At 44.1% G+C, this 11,713-nt stretch overlaps 1 protein-coding gene across 1 annotated transcript in view; it reads left to right on the forward strand.

Moving 5' to 3' along the window:
* The window catches only part of gpr158a (G protein-coupled receptor 158a), an 827,720-nt gene extending 824,440 nt beyond the window's left edge, over positions 1–3,280 (forward strand). Inside the window, exon 11 of the mRNA XM_038798141.1 lies at positions 243–3,280. Within this exon, the coding sequence (XP_038654069.1) occupies positions 243–2,165 (1,923 nt within the window). The 3' untranslated portion in view covers positions 2,166–3,280. The remainder of the gene's footprint in view (positions 1–242) is intronic.
* Positions 3,281–11,713: the final 8,433 nt, after the last annotated feature.

Below are 11,713 nucleotides of genomic sequence, written 5' to 3' on the forward strand. Positions count from 1 at the left end.
TTTCATCTCTGAAGAAAAGTCACAACTCCTCGAAACATTAACTCTGTTTCTCTCTCCACAGATGCTGCCAGACCTGTTGAGGTTTTCCAGCATTTTCTGTTTTGATTTCCGATTTCAGCATCCGCAACATTTTGCTTTGATTACCATGGATTCTTTATTTTTCTGAAAGCTGATGTATAATTAATGCAGATTATGTCGCAAATTGTACTCAGATGTAAGCATTTGCTGTTTTCTACTCGCAGGATGAGCTGAAGAAACTGTACGCACAGCTGGAGATTTACAAAAGAAAAAAGATGACAGCTAATAACCCACATCTGCAAAAAAAGAGAAGCTCGAAGAAGGGTTTAGGACGATCAATTATGAGGCGCATCACTGAAATCCCAGAGACAGTGAGTAGGCAATGCATCAAAGAGGACAAGGAACATTCAGAGCTTCCGATGGACAGGAACAGCATCAGTATTGCTAGGAAGAATCCATTTGATCCCACTAACTCGAGTGTGAAAACAAAAGAAGACTTTATGAAAAATAAAGCATTGCTACTGCAAAAGTCTCTCAGTAGCTATGACCATGTGAGAGATCAAAGTGAAGATTGCAACATTTCCGTGACAGACAAAATAGAGGTTTCCAGCATGGAGACTGGACTCGTAGATCCATCAATGGGGAAAAAGTTAGCCAAAAAGACACATGAGAAGGCAGACAGCATTTCTGCAGAATCCGTTCCTCTAGTCTGCAAGTCTGCTAGTGCACATAACTTAAGTGTAGACAAAAAGCCCTTGCACCCAAGAACATCCATGTTGCAGAAATCCCTCAGTGTCATTGCCAGTGCAAAGGAAAAGACTTTGGGAATGACAGGCAAAGCACAAAGCATGGACGAACACACAAAACATTATAAAGGACAGCAAAGAGGTAAAGATACCAACAAAAGTCATCCTTCAGCAGAAAACAGTGACATGGAAGCACCCCAACCTAAAAACTCTTTGAGCCACTCTTCGATTTCTGAAGAGGCAAAGAGAGCACCAAAAGCTGGCATAATGAAGCAACATGTTAATAGTCAATCTACAATTAGTCCAGATACAGCAAACACTCGACTGAGTGATCCATTTGACAAAGCTGAAGTCTGTCCATGGGAGGTACAGGACCAGCCGCCAACTCCTTCAGAATCGAGAGTTCAAAAACATGTATCTATTGCCCCAGTGGAATCACAAAATATTCATAGTTCGCATTCAAATGTGAAGGCTCAGAACAGCAACAAACACAAATCTGGGGAAAACGTTGCTAAACAAAAACAAGCAACACAAAGCAATCTTGAGAAATCAGAAGTGTGCCCCTGGGACTTGGAGGAGTCACAATCAAGCCTGCCAGAAGCACGGAAGGCTATCTCTCAGCATCCTGAAACTATTTATATTGCGGAAGATATGGATTCAAATAATGCCAACAATGTGTTTGAGATTCACCCTGGGGACGTCAAGGAAATGCCAAGCAAGGCATCAGAGAAAGGTCAGGCTGCGATAGGGGATGGGAATAAAGGAGAGGGGGGAGATGAAAAGGACAAGGAGATCATAGCAGAGACCCTAACATCAAGCAATAGCCTACAACAAGTTTCTGTTAATAGAGCAAATGTTTGTCCTTGGGAGTTTGAACCATCAGAGTCAGGAGAATTGGAGAAGAGCCCAGCTTCAGCTGCCTCAGCCTCATTGTTAAGCAGCATCCCCCAGAAAAAGTCGATGATGAAAGGGTTTGGGATATCTGTGAAAACCTTGGTATCTGCAGGAAAAGGCAAGGAGGTAGAGAAAGCCAAAGAAAGAAAAGATGATAAGGTAAAAGTGAAGGGAAAGTACAAGGAAAAGGACAGGAAGGATGAAGATCCAGTGGAGAAATCCAGTGTGGCTGAAAGCTGTCCTCGGGAAGTCAAAATAACCCCTGGATCTGTGACTGGAAAAAGCCAAAACATAAACAACAATGGAGCAGGAAAAGAAAGAGATAAGCTCGCCGAAGTATGTCCTTGGGACTCCGGGGAAAGCAGTCCCATTCGACACGTCGCAGAAGGAAACACAGTTGCAGCTAAGGACAATAAAAATTCACACGACATAGTTGCAGGTACATCAAAAATGGCATCAATCTGTCCTTGGGATTTTGACGATCAAACATCGGGCAAATCTGTGTGATAGTAAATCTGCTCCGCCAATCGAAGTTTTCATATCATGAAACTAAGAATTCCATATCAACAATACGTACTTTATTAAAAGAACAAATAGAAACAGTGAAAGCAGGAATCAAGTTAATTTGTATTACAGCCTTTGTTTCCTCATTTTTCTTCCATCCGCAGACAATTCTAACAACATATTCGGTCAGATGTACATGCATTCCGGAATGCTCTAGTATTTAGAAACACTTATATGACAGAACCATTCTAATTTATGCAATGATCATGTACTGTTACACCAACCTGCGGCACCCGTTCTAATGAATGGGGGCCATTTTCTTTCTGTTTATTAACCAACAACATGACAACAGTGAGCAATGACCTGGCCCGCAAGCCATAAACTTTTTTGAAATACTATTGTATTCAGTGTGGTTTATATTGTGGATCTTTTGTTTTAACTGGTGTTTACAGATTCTTATGTACTCCCCTGAAAATTATAGTTTGGTATCAATAGCTGTTCGAGATTTTTTGATATATGAAGCAGTAGGTTCCTGTGGTTTATTTTTCCCAAAGATTATTCCTCGTGCACATAGCCACTGTTAATAGTGGAATCCGTGGTCCTACCTAGCTTAGTGAAATATAACCAACTTCAGCTTAATTTACATTAGCTGATTCTTTCCCAATCCCTATCCCTGAATATGAAGATTTGCTGTATTACATGACATTCCTTGGTTTGCACTTTTTAAATCAACCTATTTGTGCAAATTTATTTAAAGGTGTTACAGCTCTAAACAATAACTCATTATCGGTTGAATCATAAATTTCAACTATCTTTAGCTTTGCAGTGATTAGCACCTAAAAGGATCAAATCTGTAACCTCATATATTTGCTTCTGTGTTCTGCATGCAAAATGACTGGTAGGACTGACAATGTGCTAAACCTCTGACCTTTAGCATTTGGACTGTACTGAATTGTATTGTGAGTGAGGCTGTATCCTGTACACTGTATTCTGTGCTTGTTCTATCTACTGACAAGCTCTGGCGTCCACCAGGGAATATTTGATAGATCTCTTTTATGGTTTGTGGCAGCATGTAAATAAGGTACCTTATCTGCAATAAAATTACATTTATATTATACAAATTTAACATGTGCTTGTTCATGATTTCTGGAGAGAAAACAATCTTTAACTGTATAATGGGATGGGGCAACAAAATAGTAATAGAGCCATAGAGCCATTCGGCCCAGCAAGTCTGCATCGACCCTTTGAAAGAGGGCTCTACCTCGGCCCACTCCCCCATCCTAACCACTTAGCCACCCAAGGCCGGATACTGAACCGGGAACCTGATGCTGTGCCACCATGCATCCCAGAATTCAAAGATGGTGATGGAAGCAGATCAAAGGGATCTTCATTTGTGTTTAGTCAGAGATTAAATAGGTCTTATAATTGTGTCATCTCAATGAAGGAACTGGGCATATGAAAACATCTGCAATGTGATAACTACAGCAATGGCCCATTTTAAATTAAAAATAATAAATCATTATTTTAGGGCACCTTTGAGAGTTTTTCATCTGACTCAGATATCCCTCTTTAGCTACTCAGAATCTGGTAGAATAACTGATATTTCCTGTTGATAATGGCAGCTTCCCATTTCATAAGAGAATAGTTAGCGGCGTGGTGGGCAATTCTGTGGTAAGTATTGCTTGATGTGGCTCAAGAGCCCCATTCTGGCATGGCAGTCTCTGCTGCATGTGTTGCAGAGGAAAGCAATGAGCTGAGAAGGTGCACAGTTCATTGACTCCAGTTTTCTCTGAACCCTCTTCCAAGCCAAAAGCTTTTTGTTTCTACTCGCCTCTTCGAAACACCTCCTGAGTTCACAGCCATCAGCGACTGTCTCCCAGTTGTCAGTATCAATGGGCAGCAACTTCATTGCTTGTTTGCAGGTGCTTTAATACCTGTCATCCCATTAACAGATCACGGAACATCTGGTTTTGATTATTCGCTCAGTCGATCTCAGGGAGGCAGTCTCCATTGAGCTGGTGGCCTCTGTGATGGTGGTGGGGGGAGGGCAGGGATGAGGTAGTGGAGGTACCACACACCGCCATTGACAAAATGTCAGAGAGGCAGCAAAATCACCCTTAACTGGTGCCTGAACCAACCAATTGGCTGCCTGCCTCCATGGAGTGGGCAGCTGATCTAATTCTCAGCAGACTCTGGGAAAGTTAAGGAGGAGGGGAAGACACTGCAAAAGATTCCTGAAAAGGTTTCAATAGTAGGAGTGGATGTGTCAAAGCTGAGCAGATTAGGATGGGATTAGAGAGCACGATGCAGTGGTTGAAAAAACATCCAATGATTGAAAGTAGGAGTGGGAAACAACAAGTGATATAAGACCAGAGATGAGTGGGAGCAAGTTATGCTTTAAAAAAAACATACATAAGGTCAGGTAGAATGAGGCCACAGAGGAATTTGAAAAGTAGGGCAATAATGTTGAGGTCCAATGGCTGTTGTGGATGGAGAGACAGAAAAACATGGGAAGGATGGTGTTAACAGAATTGCAGATCTTTGTGAGGATGTGGGCTGTAAATTCTGAAAGTATTGTTGTGAAATCCACGCAGTCTTTGAATATCCAAACAACAGCATTATTCCACTTTCCTACTAGATACATGAGTACTGTTTGTTTGCACTGAGTGCTGAATTTGGATGCATTTGAGTGCTATAGTGAGCGTTTGGAGACTGAGGGATATTAAGGGTTTATTTTTAATTGTTATCTAAAGTCTAATCTTTCTTTTATTTAGTTAATTAACTTAAAAGTTGTTGTTTGGTTGAGAAGAAGGTGAATTTTCAATCAGCTTTAAACAAAGGTTTTACTTGTAACTACTTGCAGCTGGAGCTTGTTAATTAGTTAATTGTATATGGCCAGTTTTCAGAGGCTAGAGTCACAGTATAAATCGGAGCTAGTTACAGTGCAGACTTTGTTTGCACTGAGTGCTGAATTTGGAGTTAGGTGAGGAGGGAGTAAGGTGCTCTTTTTCATTTCATTTCCTACATTTCCTCAAAGAGCGTGAAGGGAGCCGGGAGTTTGCAGAGAGTACAGCTGACTGGGAGCAGAGTCGAAGGGCGGAGTTCCAGTTGGTCTACAGTGCAGCTATATTCTGTAAGGCAAGAGCGGATGGAGGCTAGGGCAGTTGCATGCTCCTCCTGTAGGATGTGGGTGGTGAGGGATACCACCGGTGTACCCGCTGACTATACCTGCGGGAAGTGCACCCATCTCCAGCTCCTCAGAGACCGTGTTAGGGAACTGGAGCTGGAGCTGGATGAACTTCGGATCATCCAGGAGGCAGAGGGGGTAATAGAGAAGAGTTATAGGGAGGTAGCCACACCCAAGGTACAGGACAAGAGTAGCTGGGTTTCAGTCAGGGGAAAGAAAACAAACGGGCAGACAGTGCAGGGATCCCTCGTGGGATGGTGTTTGTGCAATGTGTCCAGGAAGCTTTTCTAACACAGTATGTAGATTGTCCGACCAGAGGGGAGGCCATATTGTATTTGGTATTTGGTAATGAACCAGGGCAACTGATAGATTTGTTAGTGGGGGAGCATTTTGGAGATAGTGACCACAATTCTGTGACTTTCACTTTAGTAATGGAGAGGGATAGGTGCGTGCAACAGGGCAAGGTTTACAATTGAGGAAAGGGTAAATACGATGCTGTCAGACAAGAACTGAAGTGCATAAGTTGGGAACATAGGCTGTCAGGGAAGGACACAATTGAAATGTGGAACTTGTTCAAGGAACAGATACTACGTGTCCTTGATCTGTATGTCCCTGTCAGGCAGGGAATAGATAGTTGAATGAGGGAACCATGGTTGACAAGAGAGGTTGAATGTCTTGTTAAGAGGAAGAAGGATACTTATGTAAGGCTGAGGAAACAAGGTTCAGACAGGGCACTTGAGGGATACAAGATAGCCAGGAGGGAACTGAAGAAAGGGATTAGGAGAGCTAAGAGAGGGCATGAAAAATCTTTGGAGGGTAGAATCAAGGAAAACCCCAAGGACTTTTACACATATGTGAGAAATATGAGAATGACTAGAGCGAGGGTGTGTCCGATCAAGGACAGTAGCGGGAGATTGTGTATTGAGTGTGAAGAGATAGGAGAGGTCTTGAACCAGTACTTTTCTTCAGTATTTACGAATGAGAGGGGCCATATCTTTGGAGAGGACAGTGTGAAACAGACTGGTAAACTCGAGGAGATACTTGTTAGGAAGGAAGATGTGTTGGGCATTTTGATAAACTTGAGGATAGACAAGTCCCCCGGGCCTGACAGGATATATCCAAGGATTCTATGGGAAGCAAGAAATGAATTTGCAGAGCCGTTGGCAATGATCTTTTCGTCCTCACTGTCAACAGGGGTGGTACCAGGGGATTGGAGAGTGGCGAATGTCGTGCCCCTATTCAAAAAAGGGAATAGGGATAACCCTGGGAATTACAGGCCAGTTAGCCTTACTTCGGTGGTAGGCAAAGTAATGGAAAGCAGACTGAGGGATAGGATTTCTGAGCATCTGGAACGACACTGCTTGATTAGGGATAATCAGCACGGATTTGTGAGGCGTAGATCTTGCCTCACAAGTCTTATTGAATTCTTTGAGGAAGTGACCAAGCACGTGGATGAAGGTAAAGCAGTGGATGGTGTGTACATGGATTTTAGTAAGGCATTTGATAAGGTTCCCCATGGTAGTCTTATGCAGAAAGTAGGGAGGCGTGGGATAATAGGAAACTTGGCCAGTTGGATAACGAACTTGCGAACCAATAGAAGTCAGAGAGTGGTGGTGGATGGCAAATATTCAGCCTGGAGCCCTGGTACCAGTGGTGTACCGCAGAGATCAGTTCGGGGTCCTCTGCTGTTTGTGATTTTCATTAATGACTTGGATGGGGGAGTTGAAGGGTGGGTCAGTAAATTTGCAGATGCTGCAAAGATTGGTGGAGTTGTGGATAGTGAGGAGGGCTGTTGTCGGCTGCAAAGAGACATTGATAGGATGCAGAGCTGGACTGAGAAGTGGCAGATGGAGTTTAACCCTGAAATGTGTGAGGTTGTCCATTTTGGAAGGACAAATATGAATGCGGAATACAGGGTCAAAGGTAGGGTTCTTGGCAATGTGGAGGAGCAGAGAGATCTTGGGGTCTATGGTCATAGATCTTTGAAAGTTGACACTCAAGTGGATAGAGCTGTGAAGAAGGCCTATGGTTATGATGCAGCTGTACAAAACCTTGGTAAGGCCACATTTGGAGTACTGTGTGCAGTTCCGGTCGCCTCATTTTAGGAAGTATGTAGAAGCTTTGGAAAAGGTGCAAAGGAGGTTTACCAAGATGTTGCCTGGAATGGAGGGTAGGTCTTACGAGGCAAGGTTGAGGGTGCTAGGCCTTTTCTCATTAGAACGGAGAAGGATGAGGGGCAACTTGATAGAGGTTTATAAGATGATCAGGGGAATAGATAGAGTAGACAGTCAGAGGCTTTTTCCCCGGGTGGAACAAATCATTACAGGGGGACATAAATTTTAGGTGAATGGTGGAGGAGAAAGGAGGGATGTCAGAGGTAGGTTCTTTACCCAGAGAGTAGTGGGGGCATGGAATGCAATGCCTGTGGAAGTAGTTGAGTTGAAAACATTAGGGACCTTCAAGCGGCTATTGGATAGGTACATGGATACGGTAGAATGATGGGGTGTAGATTAATTTGTTCTTAATCTAGGACAAATGTTCGGCACAACATCGTGGGCCGAAGGGCCTGTTCTGTGCTGTATTTTTCTATGTTCACAGTCCGTAAATGGATCATCGAGGTTAACAATTTCTTCAACTGAGACAAAGAGTTGGATAAAGGGCTCATTCTCTGATTGGTGAAATGTGACAAGTGGTGTTCCCCAGGGATTTCACTGGGCCTCAGCCCCACACCATCTATATTAAAGACTTAGATGAAGGAATGGAGAGTTGCAGCTTCGAGGTTACTGATAACTAAGTTCGGAATAAGCTGTGCATAAAGGGGCCTAAACAGAATGGGCAGAAATTCCTGAGAAAAATGGCAGTGTCATTTGTGGTGCAAATCCCTTCAGCCCCAACAGTGCAATCTTTAGGCACTTCAAAACCATTTATTTTCCGCAAGTGAAAAATGCCTGAGTTGCAAAGCGTCTGAATTGTGCACGCCATGTATCATCCGAGCACTTCAATCAAGGAGGCGCTGCATTTAAATAGCTCCACAGCAATTGCTCACATTCAAGCCAGGAGGATGGCAGCGAGAGGACCAGCTCCCAGATTTTGGGAGGGGGCCCTCACTCGATTACTGGATGCCGTGGAGAAGACGCAGGCTACAATTTACCAATGCGTTGGCAGTAGGCCCTGCAGCAAGGTCACCAATCCTGCCTGGGAGGCTGTAACAGTACTGGTCAGTGCCAGCAGCCTGACCAAGGAGACAGGGGTGCAGCATAGGAAAAAAATGAATGACCTACTATGATTTGCAAGTGTAAATGTCGCCTGTCACCTCTTGACACTCCACCCTTCCATCAAACCGTGAATGTCACCTTGAACCCACATGTCACCACTTCCCAGATTCCCAGCATCTGACCTCCCACCAACATCCTCAATGCCCCCCTCCCCATCACTCATCCGAACCCCTCCCTGGTTTAGCACAGTGCCCACACATGCCAGTTGTCCTTGACCTCTGACCCATCATGTGTCTGGCTCGCATTATCCTCTTGTGTCCCTGCAGGGGAAGATAGCCCAGAACCGCAGAGAGAGAGAGAAGACAGATGGTGGAATGCTCGAACTGAGGATCTTGATTCTTTTCGAGAAGAGGACCATGGAGCTCGTAGATGAGGACCAGGAGCAGGCTTGCGTGGATACTGAGGTTGGCCTATGACAGGCCCATCCACCAGCAGTGACACTCCCACCCCCCCTCACCACCTCAGAGGAGGTCTCTGAGGAGGATATGGATAACGTATTACAGCTATAGCCCGTACCATTATAGAGAAAAGCAGTTGGTGAAATTAGCAGTCAGGCCTCTTGGTCACTATCTGGTGACCACCACACTGCTTTTGATGCACATAATGTGGGGACAGGAGCATTCCAGAGATCGGACAGTCTGAGGTCTGCTGGATCCCAGGACTCAGCTGTGCCCCAGCCAATTGCCGTGCCTCTGGATATGTTCATCCCTCAGCTTCTGGAAATGTAAAGGCAGAGCCATGAATACCAGGAGAGGTTGTCAGCGGCGGCATTCCTGCAAGACAAAGTGGAGGAGTCCCAAATATTTCAGTTGCTGGACATGTTAGCGTCATTGCATGGCACCCAGGACAACACGTCAAGGGTGGTTTCAGCAGCGGAAAGCCTGGGACAAGTTGCCAGAGCCATGACTGGAGAACACCGAAGAATGGCTCAGTCCCTGAGGACCATGATGAAGGGTTCAACACCAAGATGCAGACAACGACAATAAATGCCCATCCCATAAATTATTTTTTTTTTAAAAATGCCGGGCCTCCAGTACTGGCAGCACCAGGCAAAGTTGAGGATTCTGGAGCTAACTCCAGCTGCCCCTCCGTCCCATAGAATAACCCAGGGGCCACGAGTACCTGGAGGGAGGAGGAAGCGCTGGAGCAAATCCTGGGGTCTTCTACCAAGGAGATCCTGGGTCCCCAGCCCTTCTGAATCCCACCTTCCTAATTCCGGCACACCCCAGGGGCAACCCTAACCGACTCATGTTCAGTCCCAATTGACTCAATCTCTCCTCATATCCCTCTACAGGAAGAATATCCTTTTCAGATAAAGTGACCAAAACTGTGCAGAATATTCCAGGTCTGGTCTCACCAAGGCCCTGTATTATTGCAGTAAGACGTCCCTGCGCTTGTACTCAAACCCTCTCACTATGAATGCCAACATGTCAGTTTCCTTCTTTACAGCCTGCTGTACCTGCATGCTTACCTTCATTGACTGGTGTACAAGGATACACAAGTTTTATTGCACATTCCCCTCTCTCAATCTGTAGCCATTCAGATCTGTAGCCTTCCTGTTTTTGCTACCAAAGTGGATAACCTCACATTTATCCAAATTATACTGCATCTTTCATTAATTTGTCCACTCACTGAACTTGTCCAGCTCACACTGACACACCTCTGCATCCTCCTCACAGCTCACGCCCCACCCAGCTTTGTATCATCTACAAATTTGGCGCTATTATATTTAGCTCCCTCATCTAAATCATGAATATATATTGTGAATTGGTGGCTTTCCAGCACAGATCCCTGCTGTACTCCACTAGTCACTGCCTGTCATTTGGAAAAGATCAATTTTCCTGTCTGCCAACTAATTTTTTATCCATGTCAATACACTACACCCATCCCATTTGCTTTAATTTCATACGCAAATCTCGTTTCTTGGACTTTGTCGAAAGCCTTCTGAAAGTCCAAATAAACCACATCGACTTGGACCCCCTCGTAGACTCTACGAGTTACATCCTCAAAGTATTCCAATAAATTTGTCAAGCATGATTTGCCTTTTCTAAATCCATGCTGACTCTGTCCGACCCTGCCACTCTTTTGCAACTGTTCTGCTATTAAATCTTTCACAATAGACTCTCATATTTTCTCCACTATCGACATAAGGCTGACTGGTCTGTGGTTCCCTGTTTTCTCTCTACCTCCCTTTTTAAATACTGGCGTTACATTAGCTACCCTACAATCTGCAGGAACAGTTCCAGAGACTATAGAATCTTGGAAGATGACCACCAAAAGATCCACTATTTCTAGAGCCACTTCCTTAAGTACTCTGAGAAGCAGATTATGAGGCCCTGGGAATCAATTTCCCCAATATCATTTCCCTACTGATACTTTAAATTCCTCCCTCTCACTAAACCTTGTGTTCCCAAACATTTCTGGCACAATATTATTTTCATCCTCCTTTCTGAAGACAGAACCAAAGTATGTATTTAGTTGGTCAGTTATTCCTTTCTTCCCCATTATAAATTCCCCTGTTTCTGATTGTAAAGGATCTGCATTTATCTTCACCAAGCTTTATATCTTCACATGCTTATAGAAGCTTTTATTGTTGCTTTTATGTTCCCTGCAAGCTTACTCTCGTTCTCTATTTTCTCCTTAATTAATCCCTTTGCCCTCCTTAGCTGAATTCTAAACTGCTTCCAATCCTCGGACCTGTTGTTTCTCTTGTCCAGTTTGTATGCCTCTCCCTTAGATCTAATACTATCTTGAATTTCCCTTGAAAACCATGAATCGTCCACCTTTCCCATAGACAGGAATGAACAATTGTTGCAGTTCACCCATGCGCTCTCTGAATGTTTTCCATTGTCTAGTCACCATCATCCCTTCAAGTAACATTCCCCAATCCATCATAGCCAACTCACGTCACATACCATCATAGTTTCCTTTATTAAGATTCAGGATCCTAGTCTCAGAATCAAACACCCCACTCTCCATCTTGATGAAGAATTCTACCATGTTATGGTAGGGGCCAAGGGGCCAAGGGGCCTCGCATAACTAAATTGCCAATTATTCCTTTCTCATTACACAATACCCAGTCTAAGATG

This window comes from Scyliorhinus canicula, chromosome 5 (genome assembly GCF_902713615.1).
Source record: "Scyliorhinus canicula chromosome 5, sScyCan1.1, whole genome shotgun sequence".
NCBI classification, from domain to species: Eukaryota; Metazoa; Chordata; class Chondrichthyes; order Carcharhiniformes; family Scyliorhinidae; genus Scyliorhinus; species Scyliorhinus canicula.